Here is a 23,387-nt window from a genome sequence, read left to right on the forward strand (position 1 = left end):
TTCTTAGTGCTATGATTTGTCTATATAAATTACAAATAGTTTTATTCTGTCTATTAAATGTAAAAAAAGGGAATAATATAAATAAATAAATATAACAGTAAGTAATCCTTCTTTGAAGATACAACTTTGAGTAGTTCCAGAACCATATGCCCACACTTCTCCAAACCCTAAGTGGCAAGGGGTTAACCCCTAAGTGGGGTCTCAGGGAAGAAAGCTAGGACTGAAGCTAAGAATATTAGTGAAAAAGCTTTATGTTTAATAGAAAGGAGATGGGACTTGTACAAGAATTGTCTGAGTGATAGATTATATGAAAACAAAAGGAATGTAAAGAAAGTGGAGAAAGCATTATGAACTAAGGAGGTGTGAAGTGGAGGCCATGGATAAAATTGCCGAGGATCTGGAAGATGCAGCTAGACAGCACAATAGTAAAATATTTGTACTGGCATGTTAATAAATTGAGAGGGAGTAGTCAACCCGGACTTGTCCTAGTTAAAGGTAGAAGTCGATATACCATTAGTGATGAGGAAAGAGTTAAAGAGAGATGGGCAGAACATTTTGAGAATTTGCTAAACCGAGATAGAGATGCAGGAAAAGATATAGAGGCAAATTAAAAAGTTGGTGATATCTTGGATGTAAAGGAACATTTGTTTTGTGATGAAGAATTAGCGACGGTACTAAAAGGATTAAAAATAATAGGGCTCCAGGTGTTGATAATGTGGTAAATGAGTTTCTTAAATATGGTGGCTCTGAGGATAGAAATAAGTTACTAAAGATTATGAATAGGATTTTTGAAACAGAAGAAGTACCTAGCGATTTTAGGAAAACCTTAATTGGGCCACTTTATAAGAAAGGTGGTAAGAGTAAGTGTGGTAATTATCGAGGCATGTCTGGTCTCTGTAGGTAGCAAATTACTTAGTAATATCATACTTTTTAGACTGAGAGATGCAGTACACAAAGTTTTAAGAGAAGAACAGTGTGGTTTTAGTAAAGGTAGAGGATGTGTCGACCAAATTTCTATTCTTAGGTTAATAATTGAGAAGTGCCTGAGTTGCCAAATACCTTTGGTCCTCAGTTTTATAGATTATGAGCAAGCGTTCGATTCTGTTGATAGAAGAACTTTAGCAAAGGTTTTATCCTTGTATGGTATACCAGACAAATACATTAAAGTGATTAGTGCTACGAGAAATAATAAAAAAAAAATCAAAGTTTTTCCGAGGGAAGTGCAGAGCGAAGTTGAAACTTAAAACGAACAAAAATTATTACTTAACAATTATCTAATATATATCAATAAAACTAGTGCAAATATATCAACTTGTGAAATTTCCCTTGTTTTGTAGGATTACAGAAAACTAGCGCTTTACTGAAAACACAAAAGACCAAGTATAAAAAACATGAATGTTGATTTAGGACTCAAAAGTAAATACATAGCCCCACAATAACAAACTAATCTATAACGCTTTTCACAGTCTTACAGGAGCTGTGATATCAAGAACTTTAAGTATACAATTAAAATTATCTTAAAAACTTAGGCATAAAAATAATAAGTTTACATTCATTAAACAGAATGAAAATAATGGATTGATTTATCGGGTTACATCTTGTTCTCACCTAGTATTATGTGAAATGAGAGCATATCAACCATAATATGGAGTCTGGAGATCCAGTTATTTACTCTCTATAAAACGGAGAATTTCAAGTTGTGATACAAATTTTAAAGCGAGTCTGTAGTCTTAATAGTAATAAAATTCCTTCCCTTCAAACTTGTCTACAAAATAATCATATCATTGAACTGAGCTCATTGTGCAAATTGATGCCAAATTAAAAGAAAAAATAAATAAATAAAGCAACAATCTAAAAATATTTTACTTTCATACTGTTAAAAGTGCACTTAAATGTTTATTTTTACCGTACCAGAACTCTTATATTGTTTTGTGTTTTCAGTAAAGTGCTAGTTTTCTGTAATCCTACAAACATGGGAAATATCACCAGTTGATTTATTTGCACTAGTTTTATTGATATATGGTAGATTAATTAAAAAAAAACTTTCCGAAAAATTATTTTTTCAAAGAAAAGTAAAGGCCATTTTAAACTTAAGCTCAGGAAATACAAATACCTGTTAAAATTCAAACTCAAAACTACCAGCAATTACTATTAAGGAATTAATGAAACCCAAAACAAACAGAAATTAAATAAACAATCATAACAAAAAATATACAACAAGTAATAATATAAATGAATAAATAGATCTTAAAGCGAGTAATGGTTAGATTGAATATGAAAATCAAGCTTAAAACGAAATAAAAATATTTTTCTATTGAAGTATTAATGAAACTTAAAACAAATATAAGTAAATAAACAATGAATGCAAACGAACACACGATAGATATTAATATAAAGAAATAAACAGATCTAAATGCGAATAAAACCTCAATTACTTATGCGAATCAAGCTCGAAACAAGCAAAAATGACAACAAATAAGAGTTTCGGCATTAGTTCTTTACCTCTTTGTATAAGTCTAAGGCCTACTGCGTCATCAGCGCTTTACTAAAAACCATTGTTATTACAAATACTTTCTTTGTACTTAGTATTGAAATAAAACATTAAAATTATAGTAATATTATGAACTGATGAGCTTTCAGTAATTAATATCATTATAATATCTTTTATAAATTAATATCTTTAATTATAATTAAAATTAATTCTAATTAATATCTTTTTAAAATCGTTCAAGAATAATATAGTTTGAGTACAAACAAGAGTTTGGATACTGTCCCCTTCCTTAACTGTAAAAACCAAAAGCCTACTGAGTCATTGGCGCTTCACTGAAAACTAATTATATTACAAATATTTTCTTTTCTAGTTATTACAGCATTGAAAATAAAAATAAAATTACAGTGAAATAAATTCTTGAACTGATGGATCTTTCAACAATTAATATCATTATACATCAAATTCAATTTGATGTTGTTTATACTTTCCAAGACTGTTCAAGACGCACAAGGTTTTCAGTAAAGCGCCAATGATGTAGTTTGGTTTGGTTTGGGGAAAAAAGGTTGTTGGGGGGGGGGGGCTAAGGGCCCTCCGATATCTTTTGACTCTTGGAAACTGAACTAGAACTTTCAATTTCAATTCAAATCAGCCCTCTCTGAAGTTTATACGAGCATCTCTTCCATAAGAACCATATATACCCCCAGGGCATAACTTATAACCCTTGTCATGAAGACTGTGTGGGGAGTGTCCTGCTCAAAGATATAATTTCCAGAAATCTAAAAAACTGCAGTAGAGCTTTCAATTTTTAATCAAATAAGCCCTCTCTGAAGTGTTTGCGAGAATCCCTTCAATAAGAACCATATATTCCCCCACGGCATAACTTATAACGCCTGCCCTCGGGCCCTGTGGGGCTGTGTCGAACCTGGAGTTTTCGTTATATGGTGTTAGAACTATTTTTAAAAAAATGGCTATCTAAAAGTTCTTATCGGATGGGTTTGAGGAAAAAAGGACGTGAAGGGAATAAGAACTATATATGCCCCCAGAGCATTACTTACAACACCTGCCTCCGAGCCCTGGGGGATTGTGCCGACCCCGGAGTTTTCATTATATGATCTTTGAACTATTTAAGAAATGGCTATCTCAAAGGTCTTATCGAATGGGTTTGAGGAAAAAAGGGCATGGAGGGAGGGGGGCTAACTGCCCTCCGATATCTTTTGATTCTTTAAAAGTGAACTAGAACGTTCAATTTCTAATCAAATCAGCCCTCTCCGAAGTTTATACGAGTATACCTTCCAACAGAACCATATATGCCCCCACAGCAATACTTAAAACGCCTGCCCTAGGCCCTGGAAAATTGTTTCGACACAGAAGTTTTACTCATCTGACCTTTGAACTATTTTTAACGAAATAGCGATACGTAAAGGAGTTTTTGTTATATGATCTTTGAACTATTTTTAACAAAATGGCTACCTCAAATTTTTTTATCAGATGTATTTAGGGAAAAAGGGTTTGAGGTTGGGGGAGGGGAGTATTATCCCTCCGATCACTTTTGAATCTTAAAAAGGGCACTAGAATTCTCGATTTCTAATCGAATGAGCCCCCTTTGAAGTTTATACAACGACCCATTCTATATGAAATGCCTCTGGGAAAAGAAATAAATGGAGTGTTGGGGGAGGCTACCTAACCTCCCATCACTTTTGACTCTTAAAAAGAGAATCACAACTTTCAATTTTCAATCAAATGAGCCCTCTATGAAGTTTATACGAGCATTTCTTCCATAATAACCGTATATGCCCCCAGGGCATAACTTACAACGCCTACCCCCTGGCCCTGGGGTGGCTGTGTTGACACCAGAGTTTTTGTTATCTGAACTTTGAACCATTCTCAACAAAATATTTATCTCAAATTTTTATGTGATGCATATAGGGAGTGCTAATTGCACTCCCGTTTATTTTGACTCTTAAAAAGTGAACAAAAACTCTAATTTCCAATCAAATGAGCCCTCCCAGAAGTTTATACGAGCATTCCTTCCATAAGAACTATATATGCCCCCAGAGCATTACGTACTACGCCTGCCTCTGCGGCCTGGGGGGTTGCGGAGGAATATAATAGCTATCTTGGGGTCGGGAAGGAGGTTGGGAAGTTTATAAATAGCTATCACAAAATTTTTATCGGATGCATTTTGGAAAAAAGGGCGTGGGGGGCTGGTTACCCTCCGATATCTTTTGACGCTTAAAAAGTGAACTAGAACTTTCAATTTCCAATCAAATGAGCCCCCTCTGAAGTTTATACGAGAATTCATTCCACAACAACCTTATATGCCCCCAGGGCATATATGGCCTACTTGTTAGGCCCCCAGGGCCTAACAAGTGGTGTTAGTTGCCTTCCAATCACTTTCGACTATTAAAAAGGGCACTAGCCATTTAAATTTCCAATCAAATGAGCCCTCTCTGAAGTTTATACGAGCATTACTTCCACAAAAACCATATATGCCCCAAGGGCATAACTCATAACCCTTGTCCTGAGGGCTATGGGGGCAGTGTCCTGATCAAACAGATATTTTTAAGAAGTTTCAACTACGTTGAACAAAACCGCTATCTAAAAATTTTGATTGGATGTGTTTGGGGAAATGTTGGGCGTGGAAGTGGTGTTAGTTGCCTTCCAATCAATTTCGACTATTAAAAAGGGCACTAGCCATTTAAATTTCCAATCGAAATGAGCCCTATTCGAAGTTTCTGCGACAACGCTTTCTGTAAAAACCTTTTATGCTCCAGGGCATAACTTACAACCCTTGCCCTGAGGGCTGTGGGGGGGTTGTCATCCTCAAAGACCTAATTTCTAGAATTTTCAACTACGTTGAACAAAATGGCTATCTCAAAATTTTTATTGGATGTATTTTGGGAAAAGGTGGGCCTGAGGGGGGGGGTTGCCCTCCAATCACTTTTGACTATTAAAAAGGGCAATAGCCCTTTGAATTTCCAATTGAATGAGCCCTTTTTGAAGTTTCTACGACTAAGCTTTCTATAAAAAAGCTTAAATACCCTCAGGGCATAACCTACAACCCTTGCACTGAGGGGTGTGGGGGGATTGTCCTCGTCAAAAACATCATTTCTATCTGGAGATAAACTTCGTAGAACAAAATGGATAACTCGAAATTATGATTGGGTGTGTTTGGGGAAGTGGTGGGCGTTAAACAGTTCTTGGGAACAAAGTCAAAGCAAAGTGCAACATTGCCCAAAAGTTACCATCGGTCTAAAAGTGGAATGTTAATAACAACAGATACATAAAAATTATTGGATTTTTAGGTTGATTCTAAATATGTATAGTTACTTATTTTTAATCTTACCCGTAATAAGCCAAGATCCTGAGATTGTTTTTATGTTATCCGTATTGGATGACAAAAAGTAGCTTTAGTTGTAAAGAAACTTCAACTGTCAATATTTTTCACAAGTCGAACAAAAAAAACTACAAAAAAAAAATTTTTTAAACAGTTCTTGGGCACAAAGTCAAAACAAAGTGCAACTCGGCCCGAAAGTAACCGTCACTCTAAAAACGGAATTTTAATAAAAATAGATACATAAAAATGATTGGCTTTGTATGCAGATTCCAAATATATAAATTTCCCTATTTTTAATGTTACACGTCGTAATACAAATGCCAGATGTTGTTTTCGTATTTAGGCCATTAGAAGAAAAAAAATCTTCGGTTATCTAGATGCTTAGATTGCTATTTTTTTTCAGGAAATCCATTATGTCGAACAAAAAAAAAAACTACAAAAAACAATTTTAAACAGTTCTTCGGAACAAAGTGAAAGTAAAGTGCAACTCGGCCCGAAAGTATCCATAACAAATGGAATTTAAATAACACTACATACATAAAACTTATTGGCTTTGTATGCTGATTTCAAATATATAAATTTCTTTAGGTATAATATTACACATCAAAAGCTAAGAGACTGATAATGTTCTTATATTACGCCTTTTAGAAGAAAAAAAATCTTTAGTCACCAACAAACTTCGACTGTCAATTTGTTTCAGAATTCCTATCACAGCCGACCAAAAAAAAAAAAAAACAACTACAACAAAAAAAAACCGAGAATATTCGAAAAAAGAAGTCATCTCGTTACCCCAAATTTACATAAGGCGAAAAATATGTCTTTTTATGCATTTATTATAAGCCGAAAGTCATGAAATCATTTAAAAGAGTTACTAACTTTCTCTGACATTTCCATGTCCCCCCCCCCTATTTTCATGCTGTTGTAATCCTTTTGTACCGTACCTTAAATACTGTTATTTATTTACATGTTTTACATGCAATCAATCAGGATTTTAAGGAGCCGATACCTCAAATTATATCTAGGATAGTTCCAGGTATGATTTGGCAGACAGCCAGAAGTTTTTAAAACTAAAGAGTAATTGTGTTTATTTTAAGTTTTAGACTTGTTATCTGCTTTAGCTGAAAAACCTTTTCTGTTTGTTAATTTCTGTGTCTCAAGCGCGTTACTTAGGAACAATAAACTATTCAACGTTTTGTAAACGGTTTTCAAACTGTATCTTGCCACCTTTAAATTAGTCGATCAGAAAATGTGCTTTGAAAATAGATGTTTCGATGTGTCTTAATTTTTAAAATGCTGGTAATTTCTTTTAATAGTGATTTGATTGCTGGATGTTTGCATGATTAGCTGAAGTACCTAAGGTTAGTAAATAGAAAAGTAGTAACGAGGAAACATTTAGGACATGGGGGGGGGGCCTTTAAAAAAAAGGATGACATTCTAAATGACATATTTGATAATGTTAGGCAAAAAGTATCGGAATTGGATGTTCAAAGCATCAGCTTGTCTAAGTCCCGAAAGATGAGGTCAGAAATGACGTTCTGATAACTTTTTGTTTACATATTCATAACTCTTAATGGAGCCTCTATATTAAAAATTGCGGGTTGTCCCTAAAAAATTGGAGGAAGGGGCCCTTAGAATGTTGGGGCCCTTAGGAGGTTAGGGTCATTGATGATTGTGGCCCTTGATGCTTCAAACCTATAATCATCTCACTAGTTGATTTCTAAGGATTTCTATGGATTGTTCTGAATTTCTTTATTAGTATCAACTTTCTAGTATACTAGAATGTTAAGGCATACTTAATATTGACAACGCTGCTTAAATGGTACTTGTGTATTATACAGAACAAAGTCAGGAACCGCCAAAATAAAAAATAATATGTATTTCTTAATAGAGTTAGCATTCCCTGAGGTGCCTTGCCTTTTTCGTTTCTACTGTCAAATCCCCTAAAATGTCAATTAATCTCCTATAAATTCCTATGAAGGCTTCCAAATTTATAAGCCTGTCTCATGGAGAAAATGTGTCAAACAAATATCTTGTCCCGACAGTATTTATAACTCCCAGATAAGAATCTTCACGATGTGAAATTTCCTTATCTGATTATGTCACCTTGTTATCCCAGTATTTTTAACCGGTGACTGGCCCAGAAAGAGGCACGTGATCTTGTAGAGTTAGTATTGTAGCCCTCTGATTGGTCTAGAAAGAGGATGTGGTCTTGTACCGGTTGTATTCACTGAGCGTGTGGATTTGATGTCACCCCCCCTGTATTCCATACTCGCCCCCTACTATTGTTCTGGGTATCCAGCTGTCTGACCGTATTTCAAACAGTTGCCTGTGCGAAAAATGTGGTTCAATCCCACTTTCTGGGGCTATAATGAAAGAAAGTTTGAGGTGGCTAGGGCACGTTGTGTGGCTGAAGGATGACAGACTGCCAAAGATTGTCCTTTCGGCCAACCGTCTAGGGCTAAACGGAAAGCAGGCCGTCCTCGTCTGGGGTGGAAAGACGTCATAAAGGAATATTTAAATGAAATGGGAACTTCCTGGGAGGATGTAAAAAGGGAGGCTTTGAATAGATTGAGATGGTGGAGGAGCGTGTGTAGCTGTCTCGGCCTCAGGCGGCTTGGTGCTGCGGTGAGTTGTTAGTAGTAGTAGCAGTTAAAAGCTTCTATTATAACGAGTGAGAGTATTAAACTATATTTTGCGAAGCTGAAAATTTGCGAACAGGAGCAGGGAGGGGTACGTAAAAGAATAGTCATTTGGATTTTCGAGATTCAATTATTTGTTCTTCTATGAATTTCTTCCTCCTAAGAGCATTTGATATTTTAAAAACCATTCTGCGAGCCTCAACATCGACTGACCGTGTTACAGAGTTCATAGTGAATTCTCCCAACAGCCTAATAAGACTTAATAAGGGGTCTGGGAGGGGGAGTATACGAGAGTGGTTCTTTTAAATGTCCAGTTAAGGGTTTTGGACCATAACTACTACAATTGTACCGTTTTATACTTCCAAGTTTTTCCACTTAAGAAGTGGTACCCAAAGTGCCATTTTTAGTGCTATATGGCGCTTACGGATGAGAGAACTGATCAAAACCACGTAGATATGAACAATAGCTTTCAAATGAGCCATTAAACATCTCGCTAAGAAATTCTGGATGCCCACTAGCCCCAGGTTTTCTGTTTGAAACATTGCACCAAATAATGCCATTTTTAGTGCCATTTGGCACTTGGAGATGGTGAATTTTATAGAAAAACGTAAATATGGAAAATAGCTTTTATGTGAGCTATTAAACGTCTGTCTACAATGTCTTGGTAGCCCGTTAGCCCCACCCCTTTAGGAATGGCACAAAAAAAATTTATATGGCACTTGCAGATGACGGAATTTTTTAAAAGCACGTAGTTATGAGAAATAGCTTTTGAATGAGCCATTAAGCATCTCCCTATGATGTTCTGGTAGTCGACTAGGCCTGCTGAAAAAACAAGAAAAAGGGAGACAGATTAGTGCTACCGATGCAAAAAAGTGATTTTCCTTGTTGTTCAAGGAGTGGGACTTTTATATCCCTATATAAGGTTTTCAACCTTGCTGATTCCAATGGTACATTTTTATTTTGATCTGACGCCCGTTTTGAGGGGTTTCAGGCTTTTTTCGAAATCACCATAAATTTCTTTTCGCAATAAACTTTTACGTCTAAGACGAACCAAAATAATAGTTCCCATTCCCGAGTCAGTGTCAGATGGCAATTTTGTTCACTAGGCAGTTTTTTTTCAACACGTGTTTCTTTAACTTTTGATTACTATGGGCTGTGGTTCGCTCTTTACTAGGTTGCAGCTGCCATTGCAAACTATCAATTAGCAGGGTAATTCCAAAGGCGCTTATGATTTATGATCGTCTGACAATTTGCTAACTGTCTCAAACAACTGATGTTTCACCAAGAGAGCTTCTGATTTTCCATGAACTGAATCCCCTCTAATTAAATCAATTATTTTTTCAGGTTAATGGGCTTGATGTCTCCGAAGCAAGTCAACAAAAAGCTTTGCAGATCTTTCAAGATGCAACTGAACCAATTTTAATCGAAGTTTATCGTAGACCAGGGGCAAAATGGGTTTCAAGCAGCAGACCCGGTACGTCTCAGACTTACAGGCAGTTTTTTGTTCATTCTTATATGGTTTTCTTTTGAATTCCTTCCAAGTTACGATTATTTAGGTCCAGTCGATGTGATGATGCATTGCCTCTTCATTGATACAATTTTGACATTGAATTAGCCCCGTATCCAGATAACAGAACAATTTTCCGCCCATTTTTTCCACTTTGGTTGACAATAGTTGGAATCTAACCAGGGGTGAAAATTCATGAAAATATAGAGGAGGGAGGAAATGCAATTTTCAAATTATAAGCAGGCCAATTCAGCTTTTCCTTCGATTTTTTTTTCAAAGAAAATCCCAAAACAAAGTCTTTTTCAGTCATTTTACCTAAAACCGTTTTTTTTAATCGAGGGGAAACTGGGGGGGGGGAGGCTTCCTCCCAATAATGCCCTTGTGTCTAACAAATGATGCAAACATAGTCTTTTACCAGTTGCAACTGCCAGAATTTCATCACCGAGGTGTCAGGACATCCCTGTTTTTTGGCTTCAGCTTTCCTCATGTAGGTATACTTACTTCACACAAATATTTAAAACAGTAGAAGCCAACAAACCTAAGGAGAGCGTTTCTAGGAAGGCCAGAAGAATGTTTTGGACACAAGAATTGTTTGTGATCTCTTGGATGCTTCCTAGGTTATGGTTAGTCCTCAGAGCTCTAAAAGAAAAAAAAAATAACATCAATTTAGACTACACATTGAAGATGGCTGTTTACTGTATAAAACAGTGCAACTAAAATGTCACCATCATGTTACTTCAATTGCAGCGACTTCCCTTCCTTATGCTGCGCTCATTGATTTTACCCGTATGGTCTAGAATTATTCAGTTATAATTTTAATTTTTCTTATTTGTCATCGCTATTAAAAACGTATGCAATAAATATTTTTTGTCGCGCCAATCTTGTCCTATGCAACAAGTCAATAATGGGCTTTTTACTCCTTGTATGGACCGTAATGTTCTTTCTCCATCTAAGCCTTATTAAACATTAAGGTTCTAACTCATACTTCATTAAACTTCAGAAGAAAAAATTATTGGAATCTTATTCAATTTTAACGCACCCTGAGAAGGCGTAAGATTTCTTTGATCCTGAGTTATATTCTTCAAAGCTAATTTCCTAGTTAGGCTACGCCCATTTTTATCGAATAATTTATATAAATAGGTGAATCATAAGATTTTCCTGCTGTGTCAGTAATTCGCTTTCGAATCATCAAAGGAAGACTTGATGTCGTTCAATAAATTTTTCTTCTTTTTTTGAAAATCTCTCTACAGTAACACAACAAATAAGAAAAAAAAAAAAAAAAAACAGATCCCAGACCACCCAAAAACAGGAAGTTCTCTTTGGAGCATAAAATTTTATGGCCAGCATGCACAAAAACGACTAATAATCTCAGGGCCGTATCCAGGATTTTCTTTTCGGGGGGTGTTTACAAAATATTTTTTTTTTTGGGGGGGGGAGAGAATTTTTCTTGGGGGGAACTTTTAAAGACGGATCAAAATTTATTTATATTTTTTACATTTTTACGAGTCGGACAAACACTTCGGGGGGTTCAAACCCCCTAGCCGCCCCTGGATATGGCCTTGAATAATCTCTCAATAGTCTTTCAGCGACCTTGATATTGATAAATTTTAGTTTACAATTATAATTCTCTAAAAAACTAAAGCAAGCTCGTTTTCAGTTAAGTGCTAGTCATTAAAGCTTCGCAGATACTGGAAAAGTCAGTTTGTTTGAGCTAGTTTTGTAGACAAATTTTTCGTAATCGGCCAACCAATAATCCTTTGTTCATTTTTAAGTTTCAACTTCGCTCTTTGCTTCCATAAGAAAAACTTCATTTTTTTTAAATTAATTCAAACGAGAATACTAAACCACGTGTGACCGGCTGTTTTTGTTTTATGTTTTTACGGAGTCTCATATTTCAATTTCTGAACCTGCGGTACTATATTTATTCATCAATTCGAGTTTTGTGTCCATAGTTGTAGGTGGGGCAAACATTTGGTAAAGCAGAAAGAGGTGGAACGGTATTTGGCTTAATGAAATTCTTAGCGTGAATTTTTTCCAAAATGGCATAGAATACAGTCTGTGTGGTTAGGCGACAGGTATATAAAACATGGGATGGTGAAAACATTTGGAACTGTTTTTCAGTAAAAGGTGCGATCTTCGGCGAGACATGTGAATAAAAAAAAATATGATTCTGGGGAAAGAGGTGCCGATAAAGGCCCATATCAACTGCAGTAATAATGGAGTTACCTAAAAGGATAGCCTGTTATGACTAATGGTTTTGCCAATTAAAGAATTACTTTGAACAACTCTAAATTGACTTCACGCCAAAATTACGGTATTCACAAGAAAGAACTAAAAAACAACCTTATGGAATACACTCAATAGTAAAAAATTAGGTCAAGTACATCATCAGCATTAGAAACACAAGATACATTAAAAGACATGGGGCATTTCACCTGTAAAATTTCAGCAGTAAAACTTTCATTTTATTCTTTTTTTCTAAACGTAAGTATTATATTTGTAGTTTTACAGCAGTTGTGGGCACTTGATCTGTAAGAATCTATGAAAACACAAAGATTAAAGACATTTAGATGAAGAAGCACAAAAAACTGAAGTTTTCGGGTATTTATAAAAAAAAAAACAATTATATAATTTTCGATTCCCCTCGATAAATCTAAGTTTGCGTAAGTATATTTAAAAGAAAAATGAGTGACCTTGTTAGTGTTGACCATAGCTCAGAGTCCACTGGAGGACTCTGAGCTATGTTTTTTTATTCAGTGTCTTGACTATCCAGTCGACTATTAATCTGTGGTATAATCAATAAAAATTCCAAATAGGGATAGGTCCTTTTACTAGACAGTGAAACGAAAATACAAAACGAAGACTCTAAATATTTCGATGACACAGTCGGCCATCATCATCAGTAGAGTTACTAACTTGTCAAAATTAAAACAAATTGCATTTATACTAAACAAAATAATCACTTCCGGGTCAAAGCAAGTTAACGGTCCACTGACTTAAAAATTTCACAAAGTTTTCTTGAGTTTTGCAATACTGCGTTGAGTAAAGGTGGTACAAGTTTTTTCGAAATTGTATGTCAAAGTAGGTTACCGGTCCATTGACTTAGAATTTTCACTAACTGTTCTTGAATTCTGTAATACTGCGTTGAACATACTTCTAATTAAAAATGAAATAATGCTGAGTTTATAGGTGCTAAATTTATCATTTTATTCTTCTAATAGCAAATGAAATGTTACTGATTCTGTGGTATGGCAAATGTTAGGTTAATAGAAAGTATACTTCATAAATTTCTGGTAGAAATATTCCGGAAAAGGATTTTTAAAAATAGTATTTGTTGCCACTGCCATGTTAAATTTTGTGTTTCCTGCGGATCATTAATTTTGGATTTTTTTTTTTTTGTATTTTCTTATGTAGCTAAAGATCTACTTCCAGGCAAAGATGAAGATAAATCCATAATAACAAATTTCAGAAGTAGACACAGGTCCAGCCCTCAAGGGTGGAGGAAGGCTATATAATTTATTAAAGAGGTATTAGGGTAAAAACACAAGGAGTATTAAGACGACTATTTATCGTCTGTTCATTTTTCCAAAGAATATCTTCAGACTAATCTCAAGGATGGGACCTATCGCCTTTATTTCAGTCTTCATGTTTTTAGCTATAGCAAGTTGATTCTGGAAAGACAGGAAAATAAACCACTCGTCGCCTGGAAGCGAAATTGGCGTAAGTGAAGAACACAAAATTTCAAGGAAAACACTGTTGAATGTTTGTAACCTTGCAGAACAGAAATTGTTAGTGTAACAAATACGAAAAAATAACATACTGAAAAACATGGCATTATAAAGGGACGGAGAGAATTTCCAAGCAAAATATCAAATAGTTTCGGCACAATAAATTGCCAAATTACTGTTACGTCAATTGGGTTTTAATAGTTGGTCAACTTGTCAGACACGTCGAAACCGGTTCAAGCGTGTTAAACACCACACACGCGACTTACGGTAAAACTGTCCTGTAAGGTGTGAGTCCAAACTGAGTAAAACTGTTAAAGAAATTCACATATAATATATGGATACATAATATATAAGAAATGGATGCAATATATTAACAAATGGATACTAAAGAATGCTAAGAAAGGGGTACAGTCAAATGTCATAAGTATGCCTTTCTTCTTTTTTTTCCTGCCTGAAGGCACTGTTGAAGGGTGACACATCCTCTGGAAATTCTACTGAACTGGACCGACAGGAATTGCTTTTGTCTAAGGGCATGTCTGCCCTAATTTCATTACTTTCATCATGCCAATGGCCAGGCTAGGGAATTCTCCAGCCTGTTCAGCCCCTTGAAACTTCCGATATCGTACTCGCCTTCCAGTATCTTCGAGAAGTTTCTCCAAATGTGCAACAGTAGCAAGCAATTTTCTATTTAACCTTCTGTTTCTCATTGTTGCTTGCTTATGTTTTCTAAATCTTTTCTTCAAAAAGTATAGGCAAATGAGCAGATATGTCAGAAAGTCCTCTGGTTAAAAGCAAAGAACTGATATGTCAATTACGCTTGTAACATAATGAAAATAATGCAAGTTACATCAAAGCTTAGACATGCCTAACAGGCCCACGCCAATTCCATTTCCAGGCGACGTACTGTAGAATGTTGATGTGTGCAAACCTTTCACATTATTCTGTTTGATTGTCAATGCCAAAAACGACTTTTTTGTTCCACTGGTTACATTTTTGACCCACACACAGAGACGACACGACGTTTTTTTTCTAGGAAATCTCATCAGTCCGTCTAAAGAATAAGAAACTAACTAATTTAACACCAAATTACAAATATGATTTTAAAGTGTCTTTAATACAGTTTGCCTGTAAACGGCTCAGATGGATCCTTTTGCAGAGTCTTCCTAGGGCTGGTGGTGCCCGAGGAAAGGGTAAATACAGCGCCTCCTCCCGACTCGATATAAGCAGAAACGCCGAATCAAAGTGAAGAATTTGATCAACGTAAGCAATTCCCTAGCCGCATCCCCCCTCCAAGCCATGACGCCCGGCGCAGCCGCCCTGGTTGCCTCCTCCTCCTTTGACCGACTCTGCTATTAAGACTCGAATAGTAGCCTATACCTGCCACCAAAGAAGTAAAATAAGAAGTACTTCATAAGAATTGATTGGCTTACCGTTTATATAAATTCTTAGAAAAAAACGTGATTATTGAAGATAATCAAGTTTTTTTTAACTGAAAGTAAGGAGCGACATCAAAACTTAACACGAACAGAAATTATTCCGTATATGAAAGGGGCTGTCCCATCCTCAACGCCTCGCTCTTTACGCTAAAGTTTTTTTTATTGTTTTAAAAAACAAAATTGTGAGACAGAGTCAAACTTTAGCGTAAAGAGCGAGGCGTTGAGGAGGGGACAGCCCCTTTCATATACGGAATAATTTCTGTTCGTTTTAAGTTTTAATGTCGCTCCTTACTTTCAGATAAAAGAAACTTATTTTTTTTATTTTATTTCTGAACGTTTTTGAATACATGCAGCTTTGATTTTGGCTCACCGTATATGAATAATTAAAACGAAATTCGCATATTAATTTTCCTTTTTTTGGCTAAATGGATTTCTCGAAATTTTGTTTTGACGTAACTTACGAATTTACTTACGTAATGAATTTCTATATTCGTATGTTTTTATCATGTATATTAGGGAGTTCGCCCCCTATTAAATACCTCGGTCTTTACGCTAAAGTTCGAATTTTGCTCGAATCACAAACCCCTGAACCACAAAGGCCGGTTAATTAGAATAGATAACTCTTTTGAAAGTACTAAAAAAAACTTCTGCGTGATAGACAAGATACTGACTAGGGGGGCTACAAACCTCACATATTTAATCATTTAATTCCGTTTTAAGATTTAGTGTTATTCCTCACTTTCAGTTGAAAAAAACTTGTTTTTCATTTAATTTCTGATCGTTTTTTAAATAATGCTGGGAAATCTGGCGCCCCCTTCGTAGTAATGTTCCTTCCCCCAAGGAAACATCCTCCTAAATATGACGTAGATAATTTCGGAGACCACACTGCCTTTCCATGACGATAAATAAAAGTTTAAATAGGGATAAACGTTCTGATGACGGTCACTGTATATGTGACCGAAATATCTGGTATTTTTGTGAATTTCTATCACTGTTATCATCATCACTGTCTATTAAAAGGATTTTATCGCTATTTGAACTTTTATTTATTTAGAAACATCCTCCATGGAAAGATTCTCCCCAATAACCCCTACTCCGACCCCCCCCCCCACACCAGAAAAAAATTTCTCCTAAAAATGCCTGTATACATCCCAATAACCAATTCTAGCCTATATGTAAACAATGGGCAAAGTTTATAACTTACAGCCTTTCCCCTGGGAAGTATGGGGGATTAAGTCATCCTTAAAGATAAATTATTTAGATTTTCGACTATGCTGAGCAAAATGGATATCTCAAAATTTTGATTGGCTGACTTCGGGAAAAAAATGAGCGAGGGAGGGGGCCCAGTTGCCCTCCAATTTTTTCGGTCACTTAAAAACTGCACTAGAACTTTTAATTTCCGTTCGAATGAGCCCTCTCACGATATTCTTGGACTACTGGATCGATACTATCACCCCCGGAAAAAAAAACAAAAAAAAACAAATAAACACACATCCGTAATCTTTCTTATGGTAAAAAATAAAACATTCCACATTTTTGCAGATAGGACCTTGAAAACTCTAAAGTAGGGTTTTCTGATACGCTGAATCTGATTGTGTTTTTTTTTCATTAAAGTTTCATGACTTTTAGGGGTTGTTTCCCCCTTTTTTCGAAAATAAGTCAATTTTTCTCAGGCTCGTAACTTTTAATGGATAAGATTAAGCTTAATGGAACTTATATATTTGAAATTAGCATAAGAATCTGATTCTTTTTTATCTATCTATTGGTATCGAAATTCCGTTTTTTAGAGTTTCGGTTACTATTGAGCCATGTCACTCCTTACTTACAGTTCGTTACTACGAACTGTTTGATAATAAAGAAAGAAAAATAATGCGTGTGTAATACTGCAACCGTGAGCCGATTTGACCTGCTTCTTATTGACTTAACAGATGAAGCGATTAATAATCCATGAGCCCAGTCTTTTGACAGTGAACTTGGGTGATAGTATTTTAATTGAAAAATGAGACAGTGGTTATGCGATCTACCATCTCTTCGATATTGCGCATCCCTGTAACGCCAAACTTCTTCAAGACTAGATTTATTTGCATAAATCAATGTGTAACTTTCAAAAAACTGTTTTTTAAAGAGTTTACCAAGTAAGTAGAGAGTAATAAGTTTAGGGAGTTTAGAGAGTAAAAAGCATTGCTGTACCCAAAACGAAAGGGCCTACTATGAACTTTTGTCGAGAATTAATTAGAAAATGAGAAACTGCAGTGGCATATAGTCATATGTAATATGATATAATATATTAGTAAATAATATAATGCTTATATTGTTACATGTGCAGGGCAATATCTACTATTTCCAAGTTTTAATGTTTCTGTGCATTTTCATAAAAAACTGACTTAATTCATTTATTTATACAAGTTTAACTTAAATTCCTTTTTTGTCAAATTTAGGGCTATCAAAAATATTCCGGAGGCTGAACTTCTTTCTATCCCCTCATCTTTACGGTAAAGTAATACTGTCTCTAGCCCTTGTTATCAATGTTTTGAACAAGGGCTCCGTTACGTGTATTTGATATACACAAGGAAAAAGAATTTCAAACTTAAAAATTATGCTGCCAGCTCTGGCACTCAATATGCAAAAGTTCCATTTTTTTTTATCACAGCGCTTTCTATAACTCTTTAAAACTACCTTTATCCGTTCAAAAAAATACAATTTTTGTAATAACAGGGGAACTGCCACCTCCTTAGCACCCACATTGCACGCTAGTCCAAATAGATACCTTCTAACGAAGGGAGGTTAAGGGGTAAGTTTCTCCATCCTCCATATTGATTCAAAGGGCTCTAATAAAATTTTTGAAAATGTGGCCCTAACGCTGCTCTTTTGAGGCTTTATCACCTTCGCCCTTCCCGGCCTTCCATAAGAAACATACTGACATGTCATCTAATACTTGTTGCAGAACTGTATGCACTGCATTATAATCGTACGGAAAACGTAATAAATTAGAGGAATAATGGGAAAATCTCAAGGTTTCTTTTTGTAGGAGGGGTATGAAAGCCTGAATGTCTCCCCCTCCTACACAAGTAGCCTACCTGGTTTGATTTTTTTTTTCAGAAAGACGAGCTATTCATGCTCGACAGTAGTCAAGTATGGTTCTGAAGCGTGGTCGCTTCGAAAAACGAGGAAGATTTGCTAGGTGTTTTCCAGAGAAATTGCCTACAGATTGTCTTGGATACCCGACTGACTGACCATATCTTAAACAGTAGGCTCTATGGAAAGTGTGGTTCGATCCCGCTTTCTATGGCTATAATGAGAGAAAGGTTGAGATAGCTTGGGCACGTTCTGCGGATGAAGGATGACAAATTGTCAAAGGTCATCCTTTTCAGCCAACCGTCAAGAGCTAATCAAAAAGCAGTTCGTCCCCAGTTGGGGTGGAAGGATGTCGTAAGGAAAGATTTAAGGGAAATAGTAACTTCTCGAGAGGGCAAAAAGAGGAGGACTTTGAATAGATTGGGATGGAAAAGGAGCGTTTGTAGCTGTGTTGGCCTCAGGCAGCTTGGTGCAGTAAATTAAGTAGTAGTAGAACTATTTATACCTGATTACTGGAAATTATTATATAATTCGGCACGAGTTATACATTAGAGTTTTCAAGGAAAGGGAGATTACCAGTCCACCACCAACCATCCTTACTCCCTCTTTTTGTGTGCACCACATATCTTGTTAACTCATTTCTTAACTTATTAAGAGGCCAGAACGAGGGGTTACTAACTTTCACAAAAAAACACATACCAGGTGGCGCATGCTAGTCGAGGCGGGGCTGTGCCATATATGGCAAAACTGTTTTAGGCGGGTTTAAACTGTGGGGCTCCAAGATGCCGCGATATACCCGGCAAAACCGTCAAATCTAGTACTATTAATGCAGCAATACTTATATTCCGAAGTCCTGGCTCACTCTCTCCTTCACCTCATACAGAAAAACCGTCCCGGGTTTTGTGCACAATCTCCTCCCCCCCCCCCCATTTTATCTTTCTGGGCACAAGAAAAAAATTGGCCGATTATCATATATATAATACATGGTGCATTTAAGCGCGAAGCTGACTGACATATCTTGTTGGAATTACAAGTGATTTTGTTCAAACCGCATAAGAAAATTGCCGGATGTTTCCTAGCTATATTTATAAATTTTCCAATTGAAAATCTATTTTCAGTTTCACAGGAAGTATCATAGCATAATTTGTAAAGGTGAAAAAGAGTCTAACCAGAGGGATCCGACAACTTACAAAGCACATATAGTTTTCCCTACAATCCTATCAAACAGTTCGTGGTAACGAACTGTAAGTAAAGTGTGAAGCGGCTCAATAGTAACTGAAATTCTACAGGAGAGCGTTTCCATAACAAATTAAAAAAAAAACAAGTTTTTCCGAGTGAAGTAAAGAGGGAAGTTGAAACTTAAAACGAACAAAAATTATCACTTCACAGCCTATCTAACATATATCAACAAAACTAATGCAAATAAATGACCTGGTGATATTTCCCTATGTTTGTAACATTACAGAGACTAGCGCTTTACCGACAATACAAAAGCCAAGTATTAAAAACAAGAATATTGATTTAGGAGTCAAATGTAAATACGCAGCCTCACAACAGCAAACTAATCTATAACGCTTTTCATAGTCCTTCAGGAGCTGTGACATCAGGAACTTTCAGTATACAACTAAAATTATCTTAAAAGCTTAGGCAGAAAATAATAAGTTTAAAGTCATTACACAGCATATATGGATTGATCAATCAGGAACATCTTGGTCTCATCTAGTATTACTCGAAATGAAGAACATGTAAACTGTAATATGAACTCTGGAAATCCAGTTATTTTTCTCTATAAAAGAATTTTAAGTTGTGATACAAATTCCAAAGCGATTGTTTAGTTACACTTCGAACTTGTCTACAAAATAATCATGAAATGTCCTTTTCAGATCCAAAACGACTCTCAATCATTGAACTGAGCTTCAGAAGTGATGCAAAATTAAACGAAAAAAATAAATAAAGCAACAACCTAAAAATGCTTTACTTTTATGCTGTTAAAAGTGTCCTTAAAAGGTTTACTTTTTACCGTGCCAAACTTCCTATATTGTTTTGTGTTTTCAGTAAAGCGCTAGTTTTCTGTAATGTTACAAACATAGAGAAATATCACCAGTTTATTTATTTGCATTGCTATATGTTAGATAGGCTGTGAAGTAATAATTTTTGTTCGTTTTAAGTTTCTACTTCCCTCTTTACTTCCCTCGGAAAAACTTTGTTTTTCTGAGTTAATTCTATGCTCGTTTTTGATTAAACTTGTAAGTTAGAAAACACAATGCTAAGACCTCTTTATTTATACTGAATAATTTCTGTTCGTTTTAAGTTTTGATGTTGGTCCTTAGTTTAAGTTGGAAACTTATTTTTTTATAGTAACTTCTAATCCCCTCCAATCTAGGGGAGATAAGACATCTCAGCCCTTATTAAGGAGCAGAACTAAGAAGCCGTGTGACACGAATTGAAGGAAAAAATAAGTTTAGAGCGAAAAAACAAATCAAAACATAGTGTCGTTTCTTTTTGCATAAGAAAATTAAAAAATAAGAAATAGATCTTTAACTCTGTTTTAGTAGCACTTAAGAAAGTAACTCAAGGCGAGTAGCTACGACACAAAAGGTTAACTGAGCGGACAGGTTTATGTATCGACATACTTGCGGAGAATTTTGCTAGCTCAACAGAAATATGCCTCTATGCTTAGGGATTTATTTGACCTTTTTCCTAAATAAAAACCCACTCATTACTCAGAAATGAATGGAAATAAAAAAAAAATCATTTATTGCGTAGGTACGATATATGGTATTATAAATTAAGTTTGTTTTCATTTCAAAAATTTTGGAAGAATTGCCTGAAATCTCCTAGAGAACTATTTTCATTTGTCTTTCTTCCTCTTTGGAGAAACGTATGGAGAGAACGTATATACGTTTGGAGGGAATATTACGGTGGACTTGTCAAGTAAATAATTGGAATAAGTAAGTATAATAATAAGTAATCCTTCTTTTATTATACAACTTTGAGCGGTTCCAGAAGCACATGCCTACACTTTCCCAGATTAAATTTTGTTTCTCCAAAAATGTTGTCAAAACTAAGATAAATCTGCATAATTTAAGCATTCACCGAAACAGGTCATTTTTCTTTAGTACATCTTTAACTCTTTGATTACTATACGGCTCGTTTTTAAGTTTTCTCTGTCATTTTCACTTGATTTGGGAAAATTGCCTCCAACGTTGACCACACCCCACAGAGATTTTGACAAAATTACACCACTCGCTGGGGTATGGATTTAGTCATCTACTCAGAATGTCGCTGCAAACCAAGGACTGGATGACCTCTATTCCTTTTTGAATCAAAATGCTTGACCAAATACCTTCCTGGGACATGCGTTAAAAAGTGAGTTCATCACATTTACAAAAACTGCGAAATTATCTGAAAATGATCGTATATAATGGAGAAAACCATGATTGAAAAAAAAGCAGGAGTCGAACGCAAGCCACTCTAATTCGACGTGGAACGCTTTACCAACAGAACCAAACCTCTAATAATCTAATTTGATACATTAGAGGTTTTACCTTAATTGCGCAGCTTATTAAGGCTGCTTAGAGCAGGAACATACGGGATGTGTTCTTGAAAACCTCCGATTAAGGGTTTTGGACCATAATTATTACAATGATGATATCGTTTTATACTTCCAAGCTTTTCTACTTAAGAAGTGACATCAAAAGTGTTGTTTTTAGTGGTATATCATACTTACGGATGGTAGAATTGATAAACATCGATGGCACATGAAAAATAGCTTCCGAATGAGTCATTAAAAGTCACTCTATAAAATACCTGTAGCCCACTAGCTTTTCCACTTAAGACATGGCACCAAAAGTGCCGTTTTTAGTGCCAATTTGAACTTGCTGATGGTGGAATTTATAGAAAGGACGTAGAAAAAGGCATAATTTGGTATGGGGTAAGGGGGAGAGCAACTGCCTCCTCAAGACCCAAGTTTATCCTCCCCGACCTCGTTTTGCCCCCAGCAGAAATTTAGTTTCCGCAAAAAAAATCTTGTCAAAATTAAGCTAAGCCTGCATAATTCAAGCATCCAGAAAAGCAGGTCAGTTTTCTTTAAAATATCTTCGTCTCTAAGGTAATAAATGGCTCGTTTTTCAGTTATCACTATCATTTTCACTCCAATTTGGAAAAATTGAATCCAACTTGCCCACTCCCCCCCAGAATTTTGAGGAAATTATGCCACTGGACGTATGTATGGGAAATATCTTTTATATGAGCTATTAAAAATAGTAGAAGTGACCCTAAAGGTCCTGTCCCTCACCCCTGCTGCCATCTACAACTTTTTTGCACCCCAAATAAGGGCATAGAGTCCCTAGGGAGAATGATTGCGTAATCGGTCAATGACCTCTTTTTCCAAGGTCGATTTATTTGATGTTTCTATGTGTAATAACTCCGGAACGAAGGTTGCACATACGCATTGAATTCTAACGGGGACAATGTTATTGATCTAGGACTCGAGGGGGAAGTGAATTTCTGAGAACTTGATTGCGTCATCGATCGCGAATGTCATGGTGTCCAGAAATAGTATTTGTTGTTATTGCTCTCGCCAAATGTTATGAGTTTCCCGGAAACAGTTAGATCACGTGTTTCCTTCTCAGCCAATCAGAGGGCTTTGTTTACACATGATTTTCCCCATTACATAACAATTCGCCCTTGAGATTTCGTATATAACGGACATGCAATGTGATTAAATTTTCAGAAAGTATTGTGACACAATGGATAGAACACATGTAATTATTGATGAGCTTGAAGCCTTGGCAACTTCAATTTACCATGTAAGTTCTGTTTTCATTATTTTTATTTTCAAATAAAATTGTTTTCCGTGGTCACCCTCTACTATATTCGGGTCAGGCCCCCCCCCCCCCCACATACAATACAAACATCACTTTACAATCTTTATACTCACTAGGAAAACATAAAATATATTCTTTTACCCTCAAAACCTAACCCCATCCCCCATTGTTTTACAACCAAAATTCTAGCAAAAAGAAATAATTTTCTTTCGAAAAATTATAGCCTTTCTCTATTGTGATTTAAAGTGTCTACTGAATTCCGTCACTGTTGTTATTATCCCGCTCTGGTTTGACACAAGGCTCTCCGGCGCGAGGCATAGAATTAGTTCTGACCCTTTTTAAAGC

At 35.8% G+C, this 23,387-nt stretch overlaps 1 protein-coding gene across 1 annotated transcript in view; it reads left to right on the forward strand.

Moving 5' to 3' along the window:
• LOC148956400 (uncharacterized) overlaps positions 1-23,387 on the forward strand; it is a 257,094-nt gene that overhangs the window by 75,412 nt on the left and 158,295 nt on the right. Inside the window, exon 2 of the mRNA XM_089090693.1 lies at positions 9,812-9,941. Within this exon, the coding sequence (XP_088946819.1) occupies positions 9,812-9,941 (130 nt within the window). The remainder of the gene's footprint in view (positions 1-9,811; positions 9,942-23,387) is intronic.

Source organism: Artemia sp. Qi Xiang Cuo, chromosome 1, assembly GCF_049724085.1.
Source record: "Artemia sp. Qi Xiang Cuo chromosome 1, ASM4972408v1, whole genome shotgun sequence".
Taxonomy (NCBI): domain Eukaryota; kingdom Metazoa; phylum Arthropoda; class Branchiopoda; order Anostraca; family Artemiidae; genus Artemia; species Artemia sp. Qi Xiang Cuo.